Genomic DNA, 19674 nt, shown 5'->3' with positions numbered 1-19674 from the left:
ATACATTGTTGCTTATTTGATTTTTATAAAATCATGCTTGACTCTTTTAGAAAAAATTTCTTCATGAAAATTGTTCCACATTGTGTTATGTATATTAGGTAATTTTCTCATAGCCAAATTATCAATGATTATTGCCCAATTTTGCTGATATACTGTGCTTGGTCTGAAAATTCCCGTTATTAGTTTTTATTGTGATTGCTTAGTTAGATTTTTAGACTAGTTTGTGCATGACATTAGGACATGTCACCTTCATGAAATTTGTCTCAAATCTTTTAATCTTCATTGTTAAACAACTTTCAATGAATGGATTTGTCGAATTACGTCTTGAAATCGTTTTACAACATGTGATGTTTCCAATAACAAATCTTTAGAAATTCCTTTTTGATACCTGATTTGACATTGTGAAAATCATGGTTTGAACCATATTTAAAATATCTACGACGTTTGTGAGTGCATCTATGCAAGTCCTGAATTAGTCTTGGCAATTAAATGCGTTCCATAACCAAGATATCACTTTATCTCAAAAATCTTCACTTCTCCGTTATCAATGATTTCAAACACATCTTTGACCCTCCAATGCATATAATCATGCCATTCATTAGAAATAATTGTGTTTGTAAATGGCACATGCCCTTGTAATAAGTGACCCGCCAACTGTTCACTCTTTTAGTTGATTGGTTGGGAAATAAGGTCCAAATGGCCTGCTTGTCTGTTAAATTCATGTTCGTGCATGTGATTTTTACATGTATGTTAGGGTTGTTGCATGATATCAAGGGGAAATCTTGGAGATCACATAGAACGCCTTGTTAGATATTTACAAACGTTATTGGCTATACGAGAACACAAGTAGTCAATAATGGCTATACGTCATAAAATGAATTGAGTAGGTGTCTAGAGGGACCTACACAAGAATTCCAAAGGCCAACCCCGAGGCCTAAGTTTGGTTGATCTAGAACTTTACTCCACTTGTTTGATGGATATTGGCCTTGTGTCATGCTTTTGATTGTTTCGAATTGTATATTTGTTTCTTTCCATTGTATGCATCTAGTTATAGTTTTTAGACTAGGTTTAGATTAGGATCTCGAATATAAAGATAACATGAATATGGTGAAAGGTCGATGTCCATTTTGACCATATTCTTATATTCATTTTCTTCGACAGATGTCTCGGGTTCTTGTTATTTGTATAAATGTCCGACGAGTTGCAGGTTTTTCCTCTTCTCTTACCATTTTGAGTTTTCATATTTTTTAGGATTACATGATGGATTTACTGTTTTCTTTGGTTGTTTACTTACCATTTCGCACTTTTAATTCAATTGATTGCCTTCTTTTCATCTTTTTTAGAAATAAAATGGCATGAAAAATAACCAACCACGCATGATTGCTAATTTAAGATTGATGATCACAAAAAGGTAAAAAGGAAATGCATTGACACCTTAGGTAAACACGACATATTGTTAGGTACCTGTCGCGACCTAAATTTCGACTGCACCACCTAAAATTAGGCTAATGGATTGCTAAGCCTAGACTTAGCTCGAGCTCTCCCAAGCCACACCAATTCGCGACTTAGGTTCAAGTTCTTAACATGCAATTAATTTTTCAATTAGGAGTTGCCACTAATCTATTTTTGGTGGTCGATTAGAAACCCAAGCAAAGTAACGAGAGATTTACTTTACTCATATAAACCAGAGATTTATGAGTTCGGGGACTTGGTTACGCTAGATTTCTCTAACGCCATTTCGGTACCTTTCTCTTTTATTTCGAAAAATGTTTGGTAGGCAGCTTGAATTGATTTTAAATCTATTTCCCTAACATGTGAGGTGACCATGTGGGTGCGCAAACCATCAATTTAACACCCAGATAAAAGCAACGAATAAATTGTAAGACTTACCTTGTAGCAACAAAAGCATCTGCGTTGTTAGATCAAAATTCACATCATCAATCCTAGATATGATTTCTAATTAACATGCTATCATTCAATTTTTGTTTTCATTGATTTAATGAGAATATAATCCATATGCAGTGCAATGCTTTTAATCTAACATGAAATGATATGACATAGTAGTATAGCCTGAACTATATGAATGAGTAAAGTAATTTTTTTTTTTTTTTATGTTTTCTTAATGAACATGCAATAATTAAATATGCAATCTAAATTAACCAAAATGACCTAATCTTAATGACGGACAATTTCTAATTAAATGAACCTAGCAACAATCATTAAATGACGTGCATTTCATAGACCTAACGCTATATGACGTGCACATGATTTTTTTTTTATTTTCTTAATAAGCATGCAATCTATCCTAATATGCAATGATGTGCAAAGAATGCCCTAATTCTAATTTTTTTCTTTTTTATTATAAAATTCAAGATTTAAAATTGCCAAATAATTAAACGTGCAATTTAAATTAATGAGAAGAAAATATGATATCCTAAATTAATGTTTTTGGTCTTTTTATTTAAGAAATTCGAAATAAATTTCCTATCCTAAACATGCAACATAACCTTAAAACCAGTAATATCCTAACATGCATTTAACCTAACTCGAATATTTTTTGGCTTTTTCCTTTACGGGAGCAATCAAATAAAGGCATCGAGAACAAGCAAGATATCATCCATGTCCATTTAATTTTGGAAATAAATTGACGAATCGTATCTCACGCATGAGATCGGATCGGCCAATTTTTAAATAAAATCACGAATCGTATTTCGAGCGTGAGATCGGATTGGTGATTTTTCCGTGCGATTGTGAGTCGTATTTCGAGCATGAAATCGGACCGTCAATCATATGCATGTTGTGAAATTAGGAAGATTTCCTAATTTAGAAGGCTACTCGAGTTTACGGACACCACCTCGACGAAATTTTCGGAAATCAAATTAGATAAAACTCTTACCTAATCCGAATATTGGCTTCCAAATTTGGATTTTGCGCAATCAGACCGGGATCGCGATCGGGAATGGCGGTGCCTAGTGATCGATGAAGTGCTCACGTGGTGATTTGGCCGCAATGCTCAGCGATTTGGGCAATGGAAAGGCTTGCGGGCCTCGGTGATGGAGTTGCTCACGGTGGACCCGTGCTATGGACAGCCGGGCATCGGGATGTCCAGAACCGAACGAGAATCCGAGCTGCGTTCGATGTTCAGTAAACCACTGTGCAAGAGGGGCAATGAAATCACAATAGTGTGGTCTTTTTAACGAGCAAACCCCTTTCAGACTTCTCTTTATATCTGTGCACCAAGATCTATGGTGGAGGATGATGACTCAGTGGAGATTCCCGGCTCACTTCCCCAGGTTGTCTTCTTATAATACGCCTGCTATGTCTACCCTCCTCAAGGTCCAGGCGGTGGAGAAATTTTGACTGGCTTCGCTCGCCTAATTCGGTCGTAATCTTCTCCTGTGGAGAGAGAGAGACCGCAGGGGCTATTGTTGGTGAAGACGCCAATTGCGGAGAGCGATACAAAGACTTATAGCTTCGGGATGCAGGGTACTGCTCGATCAGCTGGTGTTGTCGTCAAGGGGATGGCTGACTTGCGGCTACAGGAGGGCGATGCACGGTGTCCGCTCACGCAGCAAACAGCGTGGTGGATGGCGAGGGCGAAGCGAGACCAGCATCTCGACCAAGGGTTGGCCACGGGAGTCCCCTCTCTCCTCTCAATTGTGGCCGTGTAATTCAATGTGTGGTCCGTAACTGGCACCACAATCAGCGGGTTGTCATGCAATGCAGGGGTCAACACTTAGGAAAGGCTTCTCATGTCTTTTCCAAAAGACGAGGGGATGACCTGCAACACAAAAATTACGAGGAAAGAAAGTCCTCGTTGAAAGCCTAGTAGCAAGACTTCACCTGCCAACGTGAATGGCCTGCACAGAAAAAGAAAGTGATCTTTTTTTTCCTTTTTCTTTTTTTTATTTGCTCTTTATGTGCCCCTCTTTCTCTTCGTTGGTGGGCTTCATAAGAACGGTGATTCGCCGGTACTGCAACTTCTCAGTTTGGAATGGTCAGGCTCGAGCTTGGACAGCAGCTCGCCGTTTTTGCTAGGGATTCCGCGATGGCTTAACAGGCCGTATGGATGTGGCTCACGTCGGGGAATGACAGCTCGGATTCGGAGGAACGTTACAGCTGCAACAGGATCGCCATGGCTCATGGGGGTGGAACTCGACGTCAAGGCAACGCGGGCAGCAGCTCCACGACAGTGAGCGGCAGCAGCGGGTCAACAACGAAGGGGTCGGGCGCGGTGCAGCGGGCAACGATATGGCAACGGCACGGCGTTGGAAAGGGTGGCACGTCTTGGTGCACTCGGAACAAAGAATGATGAAGTGCAACAAGCCTGGACGTTTGCGAATCCAGTATCTTCGTAGAGTGGTGGCCAGGAAGCAAATTGGACGATCACATGGCTGAGGTAGGTCAAGTACCGAAGAAGAAGACCATCCTTCGTGCTTTCTCTCTCCCGTCTCGATTCTCACGTGTGTTTGCCTTCTGAGATTCTGAATTGCCTCTCCCCTCAAGACGTCCCATTGTCTTTCCTTTATATTCATGAGAAGATTGAGCTCCAAGACAAAAATTGAACTTCCACTTTCCTTTACTGAATTATGCACGATTCCCCTCTATTTCTTTCCACCTTTGACCATGCAAAAAATATTCTCCTTTTTGGCCTTACGTACTCAGGCCATATGTAACCCATCCGCATCCTTTTCTTTCCTTTATTTCTTTTCTTTCCTACAAACAAGAGAATCGGTCGCTACAATATTCGAAGAATTATGGCCATATGAAATATTATGCTGATGATAGCCTAATTAATTTCCAAGTTTAGCACAATGTAATTTTCAGTTTTGGACTCAGCTCAATTAATCTCATTTCATGGACTCAAACATGGTAATTGGGCCCCAAACCATACCTGCACCGATCCAATTATTTCAATAAGCTCAGAACTATTCGCTCAAGCTCATCTACCTAAATCCACCTTTCGCCAGTTCAATTTATATGCAAAATGCATTTAATAATCCTGAAAACTATATGCTATGCAAGTTAGTATTTTTGTTTAGGGGTTAAAATTAATCCCTAATAAATAAATGACTGGGTCGCCAAAATTTAGGTGTCAACAGTACCGAAAAGACGCTAATAGAGATATTAACGTAATTCAAATCCCCGAATCTAAATATTATGTTTCATAGAAATTGAGGGACACCTCCTGACCCTCAATTGGGTTTTCTAGCCGACTTCCAAAAACGAGGCAGTGGTGATTTCCGTCTTATTTCTAGATTGTTTTGAACAACTAAACCATTCAATGAATCCGTTGTGAGGGGTATGAACCTTAAGAAAAGGTTCACCATCATGATTTAGCATACTCGAGATGGTGAAGCCGATAAAGGTGAAGTGATGCCATCTTTGGTGGATGTACGTCTCGAGAGAGCTATCATAGTTGTTAAAAATACCTTCAAACTCACATTTAAGTCTGGTTTCCTTTCGACCTTAAAACCGTCGATCAAGACGTGCCGCAACGTTGAGATAGGGTCACGATACTTTCTGCTGTCACGCAGGATATAAGCTTGGGAGAACTCGCGATCACGATCAAGTGAATTCACAAGAGGTTCGCCCAAGGGACAATGTGATAACGTCCTTGTGGATGAAAATCGTGAGGGAACTTTCGTGGTCAAATATTCCTAAATCTGACTTTCCACTCCTAACTTCTTCCCGAGGGTCATGAGGGTGGAGATCGGGTCGCGACAACCATCTAAGGCAAACTACGATGGTTTGGTACTTAAACTTATTCTTGCAAACCATCACATTGGCTATGGAATTGACGTACAAAGAAGTCCCATGCTTTTTTCGCAAGTAAACGGAGCTTCAATCTGATGACGACTTGAAGAGAGATGTGGTTCAACAGTTTTCTTGAAGTTTTGATCCTGAAGACATTTCTTTGGTGCGATGGGAAGAACCCTCTCTGTAAACATTTTAATCTCAGTAAACACCTTATAAAGTGAACTGACTATAGTCTATTTTGCCCCTACTAGTACCCGGAAAGTGAGCATGTGACGTCACATAATAAAAACTATGAAAATCCGAGGCCCGACTAATTAGAATTAAATCAACTTCTTCTCGTCCCCTACAGAATAGTGAGAACAAGCATTTTAGAAGGATCATCATCGTTATTCATATTCATAATGGAGTAGAAAAACGTAGCTTTAGGAAACAATTTAGTTTCTTTTTTTTTTTCCCTTATAAACATTGAATTTCTTTGTACTTTTGTTTGTTTTCTTTGTTTAGTTAAGAATATAATGAAGTTTACCTGATAATATTGTGTTTTATTGAAAATATATTTTAGCAAAATAATCGTTGAGTTTAAATGTCCACTCAAAATTATAGTTATTTTTCGCATGGGACCCCAAACTTGTCCAACCCAAACCAACAATCTAACTACGATCTATTAGGGTTTGGCTTGATCAAGAAGTTGAAACATGGCTTGCTTTTCGATGGAGCACATTTAATCAAATTATAAATATATTTTGATTTCTCAAATCTATTTTTCATCAAACTCTAAGCCTAGGTTACGTAGAGTAGATTACTCCATTAACGTAGAACGAAAAATAACATTAGGTAACGTTCTTGTTAAAGATATGAAATGATAGGGGATAGGCTTTTGGGAGATAAGACATGATTGTTTAGTTACTTTGAAGATGAATGAAAATTATAATATGATCACTGATCAGGCCTATTAAAAGTAGGTTAGAATTTATATCACAAGGGTATAGTGATTGAATAATCGCAAGATCGGGTATATGTGATCGATAAATGACTGAATATATATAATGTTTGGTATATACAAAGAAACTGAACCGCTCATTGTATAGAACATTAATATATTCCAATATCACATATTTACAGGCCCCTTATTTTACTTCATCTCGGGCTAGAGAAGAGTCATATCTAACGGTTGACGCACAATTCAGATTTTACGCAGAGCAGATTCCGAAACTGTCTAATGCAGTCTACAACGGCTAGGTACTTGTTCTTCCGAACCATCACATTGGCAATGGATTGACGTATAGATTAGTAACGTGCTCTTTTAACTTGGTTCCAGCATGAGTGAAGAGATCTATCTCATCTTTATACACCACATGCACAACTCGTGTAAAATTGAGAATTCGCACAAGAAGTTGCCTAGGGACATTGGTCGAGCAGCACAACCCTTCATTAATGTCCTTCCATGCATTGGCCACTTGATTATGGAGTTCCTCCTTAGCCTCTTCCTCCGTAACTCCGTATTGTTTCATGAAACACTCCATTGAAGATGGCCCATGGCCTCTCTCTTGCTCAAACTGTAAACACATATCTCATGGAAATTATTATTTTTATCTTTTTGATAAAATCTATTAGACAAAATTTAGATAAGGTAATGTTGTTCACTAGTGTAGCTTATATATACCTTGTGTCCGGCGATGTCATCCATGAGCCGACAGACTACTTTCACAGCATTCACCATCTTGGGGTTGCTATACAATAGCCAGTCAAAAACATCTTTTGTTACGGTATCTCCCATTCCTAACAACAACATCACCAACAGCAATTCAACAGCAGTGGTTGGTAATGCAATGGGCATGTACTCCTCCATCGTCGGTATGTGGTTTTGATGGAACCATTTGGCTTCAGTGAAGTACGCTCTCACTTGGTTTTTCATCTAAGGATTCATTTTCAAACACAAAGCTACATCAAAATTTGAACTTTAATGTGTTCAGCAGACTTAAATATATGACTGTCTCTCATCCTTATCCAAAAACCTGATATTTTGTTGCCAGTGGACATAGTAAAAATTGCATTTGATTTATATAACCTTGAATGGCTTACCGCTTCTTTTGCATAGAAAAGGTAGTCCGATCGCCCTTTTCTAGTCACCTCGTAGCCAATTTCATCATACAAATCAAGAACTATCTTATAACATGCTTGCATGTACTCTGGTAATCCATCTTTGACTTCAACATCCCACCTGAGTTCAAGTTAAGAAAATATCGCACTTGACCCTAACTAATAGTTGATCAAATTAGAATTAGTATTTAGAATTTGTAAACTGAGAAAAGCATCCGAGGGTGAACTCTACCTTTCAATTGCTTCCGTGAAAAGTTCTAGTTCCTCCAATGTGCCATAGGCATCATAGATGTCATCGATAATGGTAACAATGCTAAACACTTTGGTTAGTATTTCCCTTGTGGCTTTATGCTCTGGCTCGAAATAACCTCCCGACGTCCAAAGATAGATCTCCACAAGTCTATCTCTAGCAAATGGGAACTTCCTTTCTACATCTAAATCCTTCCACCACCTATAATTAACAACATAAATCCTGCTTAAGGCAAACACATCATTGATGGAATAATAGAAAGCACTTAAGACCGATGAGCCAAAGAGAAGACACTCGTTGTCACTTTAGTAAATGAATTAGTTCAAAATAACTTGAAATTGCACGAATCAATCTATGTTGATTTGGTGTTCTTAGAACATCTAGCTACTTCAGACATGGTATCATGAAGCCAACCTTGTAAGGTTACCGAGTTCCTTCTGGTGTTGCTCTTGCAATAAGTTGAAATCGAGTTTAGTTAAGGATAGCAGTACTTCATTATGCAAAGGCTCCTCTTGGTAGAGTGAAATGTAGCGCCTTGCCTCTAGCCTTGGTATTCCCTTGTGGATTGGTTGTTTTAGGGCATGCCTCACTTGTTTTTTAAGTGGGCTTGCCTTTCCTTTATCAATTGACTCGAGGTGAGTCATAGCAAAAGCAAGTGCATCATTCAAAACATCATCGCCATGAAACCTCATATGACAAGCTTCAAATAGACTTAGTAGTCCTTGCACATCAACAATAAGTGATTTGCTGAAATTCCCATTGATGTCCTTGAACTTGTTAAAGATTTCTAAATGGCCAAAGAAAACATGAGAAAAGATACTATCATGAGATACTATGAAAAATTCATGTTCAACATCTAGATCAATTGGAATCAATGAAAAAACGATGTACTAAACTAAGGAATTAGAAGAAAGGACTATTCACCTTTCAAAGCAAGACATTTTGAAGAACTTGGGATACGAGAATCATATAGAGAAAGTTAACTAATAAACAAATCAAAACTAGAGCGAACCAAACATGTTAGTGATATTATGGGGAGAATGACACTAGAAGTGCCAAAAGTTGTGTATAACACCCACTTTAATGTCAAATATTTTTTTGGGATCACTTAAGTGCTAACTTCGATTTGGATCACCAGAATTCTGACATGGTCATATTTTATTAATTTCTCAATCTTACGTGGCTCGTTGGCATGCCCAATCAACATACAACCCTTAAACAACGTTGTGTATCAGGTTAAAAAGTTATCACTATTTGTGTCAATCATTATTAAATAAAGATCACTTCAATACCGGCATTATTAAAAAGTGATCATTTCTATGCCAAAAAAGTCACATCAGATAAAAATTTTAAATAAAAAGCTCACGTAATTTTTTTGGCTAGAATTTCTTATCAGAGGCACTTAGTGATATTTTTCTTTCTTTTTTTCCAATCCGGCACTTAAGTGAGCCGGCGAAAACTTTTTATACTAAAGTAAGCGCCATACACTACTTTTTGCATTTCTAGTGGTCTTCTCCCTATGTGTTCAATCTAATAAATAAAATGGACTGTCAAATTGATGTCCGCAATATAATTTGGCTGACTAATCGATCAACGAGAATTAGAACATTGCATACCGCATGAAATTGCATAACCTTGTTGCCGTAACAATCGAAAGAGAAGAGCATTTGTGTGTAGGTCGTTGTCTTTATCACCATCATGCAATTCAAAATAGCTTTTGTGAATTTGTTCCAACTGCTGATATATCTCAATTTCAAAATGGTAGGCAATTCCTAAGCGTTGGATTTGATCGATCAAGTTCAACTTCTGCGAAGGCTTATCCATAGCACCTATCAACATCTTCCTCAGTTCTCCTTTCAATCCCTCTATTCGATCCTCTGCTATAGTAGGAGAACTCTACAATAAATAAAAAAATTGAAAGTTCAAATGACATGAATTAGTAAGAATGCAAGAAATACATTTTGTGTCGAATGACCCGATTGACCATGATAAATATGAATTGAATTACCTAAAAATCATTCCGTCATGTTAATAGCAGAGAAACGCTTTCAACAGTTGTTAAATCATATGTGAATGCCACAAGGTTCACGTAGAAATTATGAATCATTTAACGATCAACACATTCATGGAGTTTCAAATCAACTAAAACTTATTTTCCTTTACTTTTTCAAATGCTGTGGGATGGTGCCCCATCATTCAAGATTATTATGTTCTCGAATATAATCCCAAAAAAAAAAAAATTAAATGATACCATCGAGTTGGAGTCAGAAGCATATTTGAGAAAATAATCCCCCCATATGCTTGGATGAAAATTTGCTAAACGGCGTTCAACGATGCGGCTTGTTTCTCGAGCAGGACAAGAAGATGAGATTGCTAAAATCTGAAGAGACATTTTGTTTTCGCTGTTTTCTTGATTTAGGTGAATAGATGAAGGACGCTAGAGGGTAGAGGCTTCTGTGAGTGTCGAATCCCCTACCAATGGTTTTTATAGGCTGTAGCATCATATGTTGGACTGGTAGATAGATAAGGAACGAAGGGCAAACATTTATTTTCTCAAAACACTTTTTTTAATTTGATTTGGAGGTCTGATTGATATGCCATGTCATTCAAGTTGTACTATACAAAAGTTGAATATCTCATATATGCAGCCATGAAAATAGGGGCAGCTCTCTCAAAATTTAACTTGACTGGAGGTAAGCACCAATCTGGCTCCAAATCGGGTACCAAACCAAATCAATTGGTTCTACGCGGTTCTTGATTCCCAAAATTTGGAACCCACGATACCCGGTCCGGTTTTTGGTTCTGAGTGTGGAACCAAATCGACCAAACTAGACTACAATGCTTTTTTGTTTTTTTTTTTTATTATTTTTCTCTTCAAGAACTAAATATGATTGGGGGCATAGACAAAAGCAAACCCCTCCCTTTCGTGCTCGAGATTGATACTTCATGCTCCGGACAAATGATCATTATGCATTGCTAACACTTAATTTCCCTATTACTTTATATTTCTGTTTGTTTTACATTGATATTTTACTTTAAGCTATTTTGTTGCTCATATTATATTGCTATAATCGATATTTGTCTAGGTTGTTTTTTAAAGAGCTTTATTAGCATAATATTTTTTGGACTACTGTTAGAATAACAATTTGTTTTGAGCCATAAATTTTTGAAGGAGTTGACCTCACAACAATTTATAATTGTTTGTTATTTGATTTTTTGTTGTTTAAAACATGCTATTATTCTCACAGTAGTCCAAAGACTATCACAAAATCATTTCTCCATTTTGAAATATGAAGCAAAAAAAAAAACATGTTTCAGAGTAGACCCTAAAGTTGAACCAGACAAATAAGGTAGGTTCCAAAGTTGGTTTCAAGACAAACAAGGTAAATTCCTAGCTTTAAAAATTGGAAACCAATTCTAATAGGATAGGTTCTAGATTTCAAATCTAGAACCCACCAACTGTATAACCGATCACCCATAAGGAATATACACATGGATATTGGTCTTAAGGTGAGTTAGTTCCCACCCTAGAACCTGAATTGAACCGGGCATAGTCAATTTCCGGTTTGTGGAATTGGGAACTAGCCCACGTAGTCCTAGTACCGGGTCAAACTTAACCAATCGGTTTGGGCTGGTTCTAGGGTCAATCCAAGAATTTGTAAAAGTTGTTAACGTCAATACTGGCATGCCAAATAGAACAGTCAACATTAAGGTTAATAATTTTCAGTCAACAAATTATCAAAAGATTTAGGGCTAAATTAGTATTAATCGGGTACAATATGTTCAGAATTTTTTACAATTACTCTCAAAATGCGTGAGCATTGGAATGCAAAAATTGAGATTGGTAGTAATGAGTGTAGTTCTCACTTTTTTTTTTTTGTTGAAAAAAAATTGTATTCATGGCTTAAAAAGATATATGACAAGGATTGGCATTCTCTTTCAGGGCAAGACTCTCGTTGTGCCTATCATGAAGAATCACATACTTAAAGTTGTGAGGGACAAAGCCATCTCATTTAACCAAGTGACACATACTTAAAGTTGTGATGGACAAAGCCATCTCCTTCGGCCTTTGCTGATTCGTCGCCTACCAGCGTGTCAAGGTCTCATTGCCTTTTCTTTTGGAGGGTTGGTGTTGTTCTTGTCCGTTGGCTCCTTTTGGTTGTTTTCACTTGTTTGGTTATTTTTTCTTGTAGCTTTTCTTTCTATTTGGCTCTTTCGTGGATGCCGTTTGGCCTCCTGTTGCTACCTTGGTAGCTTTTGGCTTCCTTTTCCTAGCATCTTCCACTTGACCTGGCTTGTTACCTCATTGAGTGTAAGTTTTTTATGCTAGTTTCCACGTTGTTTTGTTTGGTTTAAATCAATATATTCTTACCTTACCAAAAAAAAAAAAAGATATATGACAAGTACATAGACTTTCATGATAAAGCAAATCGAAGCAAAGTAAAGGTCAGAACACTACAAAACGAAGCCAAATCCATAAAACAACGAGGATCAACAAAGCACCAATAATGTTAAGCACACACTCGTTTCGAAAGAACGGATCTATCGAGCAAAATAATTGGTGGACAATCACTGGATACGAGAGCACATGCCAAAAATTAATTTTCCAATAACTACAGCGTTGCCATTTGGTGATGCGCACTTAGGTTCAATTTCCTCTATACCATCATTGTACGTTTCTACATGAAAAAGATTACTACGAATAGATGCCAATGATGAGTACTAGGCTGCTGTTATTTTTAAAGAAATTAATGAAAAGAGACGAGTTTGTGGTCACAAAAGTGGAAAACTCATGCAAGTTTTCAAAGTACTCCTTTGAGCCCAAACATATTGCAAGAAAAAAAAAATGTACTTGCTGATTTTTTGTCCATACCAAAAGAATTCTCAGCTACCACATTCACACACACACACACACATATATATGTGTGTGTGTGTGTGTGTGTTAATAATAGGTTGAATAAATATAGATACAACATTTGCAAGAACAAATCTTCATAGTTTAAGGAGATGTCAGAGCTTCTAGAGGTAGAAGACCTACACACGGACAGAGTACAAGGATATCGAATCTCCAAAAATATCATTAAATTCTTAGATCAAAATCGGGAGAGAAGAATTCATAAATTTAAAATTAGATTTGGAGAGTTCAAATTCTCAAATCTAGAATTAAATCAGAAGAACACAATTCCTAAATTTGATTGGGAGGGAAAAAATGGGAAAAGTACAAAAAGACTCCTACAAAATCAAAATAGATATAAAAGAGGATGAGACTTGCTCAAATCCCTTCATGATTGAAGTTGAGATGACAATGAAAAGAGAAGAGTGGAAAAGCCTTTTTGGCTATGTGTGTGTGTGTGTGTGTGTGTGTGTGTGTGTGGTAATAGGTTGAATAAATATAGATATAACATTTGGAAGAGCAAGTCTTCATAGTTTAATGAGACGACAAAGCTTCTGCAATCATCATTGAAATTAGAGGCAGAAGACTTGTACACGGATAGAGTATGAGGGTATCGAATCTCCAAAAATATTATTTAATTCTTAGATCAAAATCAGGAGAGAAGAACTCCTAGGTTTAAAACTAGATTTGAAGAGTTCAAATTCTCAAATCCAAGATTAGATCAGGAGAGCACAGTTCTTAAATTAGATTGGGAGAGACAAAAGGAGAAAAGTACAAAAAGACTCCAAGAAAATCAAAATAGATATGGAGGAGGATGAGACTTGCTCAAATCCCTTCATGATTGAAGTTGGAGATGACAATGAAAAGAGAAGAGTGGAAAAGCCTTTTGGCTATATATGTGTGTGTGTGTGTGTGTGTGTGTGTGTGTGTGTGTGTGTGTGTGTGTGTGGTAATAGGTTGAATAAATATAGATATAATCTTTGAAAGAGCAAATCTTCATAGTTTAACAAGACGTCAGAGCTTATGCAATCATCATTGAAAGTAGAGGCAGAAGACCTACACATGGACAGAGTATGAGGGTATCCAATCTCCAAAAATATCATTAAATTCTTAGATCAAAATTGGGAAAGAAGAACTCATGGGTTTAAAACTAGATTTGGAGAGTTCAAATTCTCAAATCCAGGATTAGATCAGGAGAGCACAGTTCCTATATTAGATTGCGAGAGAAAAAAGGAGAAAAGTACAAAAATACTCCAAGAAAATCAAAATAGATATGGAGGAGGATGAGACTTGCTCAAATCCCCTTCATGATTGAAGTTGGAGATGACAATGAAAAGAGAAGAGTGGAAAAGACTTTTTGGTGTGTGTGTGTGTGTGTGTGTGTGTGTGGTAATAGGTTGAATAAATACAGATATAACATTTGGAAGAGCAAATCTTCATAGTTTAATGAGACGACAAAGCAAAGCTTCCCAATCATCATTGAAATTAGAGGCGAAGACCTGTACATGGACATAGTATGAGGGTATCGAATCTCCAAAAGTATTATTAAATTCTTAGATCAAAATCAGGAGAGAAGAACTCCTAGGTTTAAAACTAGATTTGAAGAGTTCAAATTCTCAAATCCAGGATTAGATCAGGAGAGCACAGTTCCTAAATTAGACTGGGAGAGAAAAAAAGGAGAAAAGTACAAAAAGACTTCAGGAAAATCAAAATAGATATGGAGGAGGATGAGACTTGCTCAAATCCCCTTCATGATTGAAGTTGGAGATGACAATGAAAAGAGAAGAGTGGAAAAGCCTTTTTGGCTATATGTGTGTGTGTGTGTGTGTGTGTGTGTGTGTGTGTGTGTGGTAATAGGTTGAATAAATATAGATATAACATTTGGAAGAGCAAGTCTTCATAGTTTAATGAGACGACAAAGCTTCTGCAATCATCATTGAAATTAGAGGCAGAAGACTTGTACACGGACAGAGTATGAGGGTATCGAATCTCCAAAAATATTATTAAATTCTTAGATCAAAATCAGGAGAGAAGAACTCCTAGGTTTAAAACTAGATTTGAAGAGTTCAAATTCTCAAATCCAGGATTAGATCAGGAGAGCACAGTTCCTATATTAGATTAGGAGAGAAAAAGGAGAAAAGTACAAAAAGACTCCAAGAAAATCAAAATAGATATGGAGGAGGATGAGACTTGCTCAAATCCCCTTCATGATTGAAGGTTGAGATGACAATGAAAAGAGAAGAGTGGAAAAGCCTTTTTGGCTATATGTGTGTGTGTGTGTGTGTGTGGTAATAGGTTGAATAAATACAGATATAACATTTGGAAGAGCAAATCTTCGTAGTTTAATGAGACGACAAAGCTTCTGCAATCATCATTGAAATTTGAGGCAGAAGGCCTGTACACGGACAGAGTATGAGGGTATCGAATCTCCAAAAATATTATTTAATTCTTAGATCAAAATCAGGAGAGAAGAACTCCTAGGTTTAAAACTAGATTTGAAGAGTTCAAATTCTCAAATCCAGGATTAGATCGGGAGAGCACAGTTCCTAAATTAGATTGGGAGAGAAAAAAGGAGAAAAGTACAAAAAGACTCCAAGAAAATCAAAATAGATATGGAGGAGGATGAGACTTGCTCAAATCCCCTTCATGATTGAAGTTGGAGATGACAATGAAAAGAGAAGAGTGGAAAAGACTTTTTGGCTATATGTGTGTGTGTGTGTGTGTGTGTGTGTGGTAATAGGTTGAATAAATACAGATATAACATTTGGAAGAGCAAATCTTCATAGTTTAATGAGACGACAAAGCTTCTGCAATCATCATTGAAATTAGAGGCAGAAGACCTGTACACGGACAGAGTATGAGGGTATCGAATCTCCAAAAATATTATTAAATTCTTAGATCAAAATCAGGAGAAGAACTCGTAGGTTTAAAACTAGATTTGAAGAGTTCAAATTCTCAAATCCAGGATTAGATCGGGAGCACAGTTCCTAAATTAGATTGGGAGAAGAAAAGTACAAAAAGACTCCAAGAAAATCAAAATAGATATGGAGGAGGATGAGACTTGCTCAAATCCCCTTCATGATTGAAGTTGGAGATGACAATGAAAAGAGAAGAGTGGAAAAGCCTTTTTGGCTATATGTGTGTGTGTGTGTGTGTGTGGTAATAGGTTGAATAAATACAGATATAACATTTGGAAGAGCAAATCTTCATAGTTTAATGAGACGACAAAGCTTCTGCAATCATCATTGAAATTAGAGGCGAAGACACGTACACGGACGGAGTATGAGGTATCGAATCTCCAAAAATATTATGAAATTCTTAGATCAAAATCAGGAGAGAAGAACTCCTAGGTTTAAAACTAGATTTGAAGAGTTCAAATTCTCAAATCCATGATTAGATCAGGAGAGCACAAATTGGTTATTTATTGAGGAGTAATGGAGCTAAATAAACAAATTTCATCTATTATTAATCTTTTGTTTGTCACTAATAAAGTAATAGGCCTTACATATTACTGAAAGCATATTTAATCTCTTGTTATGAACAACTTTATCCATCCTATGAACAACAAAATAGACTCCTCGTACACTCCAAGGTAGCGCATGCAAACGTTTCTGTTCCGGGGAAGTGTTTTTTTTCAGAAATAGTTCTTTTCTATTTCTGTTCCGGGGAACAATTTCTGAGCAAAAGAACCTGTTTGATATTTCTATTTCTCGAACAAAAAAAAAAACACGTTTGATAAGCTTTAAAAAATTTATATTCCAAATTTTAATTTAAAAAAATAAAAAATAAAAAATAAAAAAGAATATATTAGATATTACGTAGAATTGAAAAGATCAAAATATTATTAGATTAATATATTTTATTTTTGCGAATTTTACTGTTTGGTATATCAAATATTACGAAAAAAAAAAGCACAAGGCATATTGAATTTGTAGTAATTTCCTTGGGACTAAGTTTTTACTCTTTTTAAAAAAAATTGTAATTTGAGTGCATGCGTGACTTGGGAATTTTTAGTATTGTAATCTTGATATGGATGTCGGGTTGGGGTTGGAAATTTCCCATCTTGATACTACTTTTTACCCATCTTCTTCTAAATTACAAATTATTTTATTTTCGTGTTTCACATAACCTTATAAGGTTTTGGTTAATTTTGATGAAGGGAGATGTTTTTCCTCTCCTCTTTTTCTTTTTTTCTTTCTTGAATAGGATGTAAGCTTTGGATGGCGGTTTGTATGTCTTGAAGTGTCAACTATACGGTTGCTTACAATTTGCTTTTCTTTTGTTTGTCCACATTTATGATACATTCAATGGCATTTGTGCTCATGGAGATAGAATTGGATGACCTTAATACTATTTAATAGAAATATATTTATAATAGTTTACAAACACATCGCAAAAGTTTTCACCAAAAAACAAAAACACATCGCAAAAGTCGGAAATAAAAAGTCATGGAATCTCTTGCATATTGTGATCCCTTGCCATCATATTTGCAATATTTTTCCTGATCATGTTTATCTCAGCCGCTTCATCACGTAATGTATCATCCGCAACATCGTCTTGTGTAGGTCCAAACGGAAACTCCGGATCTCCATATAAGGCAAAGTTCTTGTCCATCTTGTCTTGGTCGCGAATATAATTATGGAGAGTACAACAGGCGATTACAATATATACTTGCTTTCGAATTGAAAATGGAGGCATGTGTCTCAAAATTGGGAAGCGATTTTTTAATGCCCCAAATGACCTCTCAATAACATTTCTCAATGAAGAATGCTTATGGTTGAACAATTCTTTTGCTGATCTGGGCCGTCTCGTTCTACCCCTATAATCATTCAAATGATACCGTTCACCTTTGAATGGAGTTAAAAATCCTGGAAGTGCTGCATAACCAGAATCAACTACATAATATTTTCCTACAATAATATATACATAAATTTATTATGATGTACAATAGCTATACAATTATAAAGAAAATCACATGATATAACAAAGCAAATACCTGGTGGTGGTCGAGGAAATTGCAATCGAGGAGTCTTGAGTGCTGCTGAGAGAACCCGACAATCATTGGCAAATCCTTCCCACCCAGCATATACGAAAGTAAATCTCATATCAAACGAACAAGCACACAGCACATTTTGAGTGGTAGTTCCTTTCCTGCCTCTAAATGGGATTTGTTTCGATATAGGGACGGATGCATTAACGTGGGTGCCATCAATAGCACCAATGCAGTCCTGTGATTTTATAAAAGTATAGCGTTAGACAATATTATCGGCTATATATATTTTAATAATGTAAAATTAATATAAAAATCATACCTTAAAGTAACGTCCATGATTAGGATCAAGAAGAATCTCTTCTGGAACAATATCAAAAGAAGGCGGCTTGATAATTTCTTTCGCTAATTCGAGAAATGCTTTCAACACTAGAGTAAAAAACTTACTGATTGTTTGTCCCGAACATTGAAATCTCTCACATAAATCTCTATTGGAGTTTTTGTGAACAACCGTAGATAAAAAAATCCCAACTTGTTCATCTACCATTATATCTCGAGTATCTTTCAGCCAACCTCTTGCCTTCATTAAATCACATAGGTTAAGAAAAACATGTCTCTCTAACCTGAATGCTTCATATATCCTATCTGAATGTCCGTAAACAATTTCCCTTACCCATTCGGCTCCTAATAATTTACTATCCCTAATAGGCTCTCTTGTATGCAAAGACTTGTTATAAATTTCCAATAATAACCATCCCATTGTTAGGTCAATATCAAACTCATCCATATAATATTCAACTGTTGCTACTTCTTCATTAGACACACTATTTGATTCATCTTCCATAGTACCTATGTCATCACACAAATACAAGAAAATCAATATAGATATATGTAAAAATAAAAATAAAAAACAATAGAAACCAATATCATGAAAGCAAACCAAATATAGAAAGTCAACACAATCCATCACAATCCATCATATCCAAACCAACAACATAAAAAACATAATCTCAACATCAATATCTTCAACAACAAAATGACAACCAGCAACATAAAAAACATAGTCTACTAAAACTCCATGCAATTCCTAGCATCCACTAAAGATATTGGAGAAGCCCATATCTCATGTCAGCTGGGGTTTTGATAAAAGCCTCCCTCCATGTGGGATTAACACAGGCTCGTTCCACTGCTTTGTTGTAAAGATCCGGCTCCAACATAGGAATGGCCAGTAGAAGATCAATCACAATAGATATGGAGAATGGGTCTGTAGGTGGTGATGTGACTTGTGAGTTGATGGAACCACTCACAGATTGACTAGCCCTGCTCTGGATCATCTCTCGTAAGGCTTTGCAGGTGCTAGCAATGCCAAATGATTCACTCCTCCTTCTCCTCTTACTATTTGGAGTTCTATCCATCCTATGTTTGTCATGACCTGGAGTAGGAGTTTTGTCAGACGTAAAAACTCCCTCATCAAGATGGGGTTCACCAACGTCCTCTGGTCCAATGTCCTCTAGTCCATTGTCTGCATCATCACCACCAATGTCAACTTCATCTGACATCACAAAACCTTCGACACTTCCTCCTGCATAATCCCCAGTAGCATATGTATCTCCAAATACAATACACAAGTCGGGATATTGATGAAACCCATCCTTCTTGAATTTTGCCCACTCAATATTA

The 19674-nt window shown here is 36.7% G+C and overlaps 1 protein-coding gene across 1 annotated transcript; it reads right to left on the bottom strand.

Annotated features, from left to right (window-relative positions):
* Positions 1-6846: 6846 nt before the first annotated feature.
* Positions 6847-10517, bottom strand: LOC104439699 ((-)-germacrene D synthase). The gene is made up of 7 exons (XM_039308800.1): positions 10362-10517; positions 9727-10006; positions 8525-8897; positions 8093-8311; positions 7843-7981; positions 7424-7675; positions 6847-7316 (listed from the first exon to the last, which is right to left on the bottom strand). Exons 1-7 carry the CDS (start codon positions 10500-10502, stop codon positions 7020-7022), a joined length of 1701 nt encoding a protein of 566 aa, XP_039164734.1. The 5' UTR covers positions 10503-10517; the 3' UTR covers positions 6847-7019.
* Between the last annotated feature and the right edge of the window lie 9157 nt (positions 10518-19674).

The sequence above is a fragment of the Eucalyptus grandis genome, chromosome 3, assembly GCF_016545825.1.
Source record: "Eucalyptus grandis isolate ANBG69807.140 chromosome 3, ASM1654582v1, whole genome shotgun sequence".
Classification (NCBI taxonomy): domain Eukaryota; kingdom Viridiplantae; phylum Streptophyta; class Magnoliopsida; order Myrtales; family Myrtaceae; genus Eucalyptus; species Eucalyptus grandis.
Note: the sequence above shows the minus strand (reverse complement) of the source record. Positions and strands in the feature narration are given on the sequence as shown.

Excerpts from the sequence above, each read along its gene's own strand:
- LOC104439699 (XM_039308800.1), bottom strand. The coding sequence starts at position 10,502 with ATGTCTCTTCAGATTTTAGCAATCTCATCTTCTTGTCCTGCTCGAGAA. Across the intron at positions 10,007-10,361 it reads CTTCTGACTCCAACTCGATG|AGTTCTCCTACTATAGCAGA; the intron begins GTATCATTTAAT and ends TATTTATTGTAG. Across the intron at positions 7,317-7,423 it reads ATGACATCGCCGGACACAAG|TTTGAGCAAGAGAGAGGCCA; the intron begins GTATATATAAGC and ends ATGTGTTTACAG.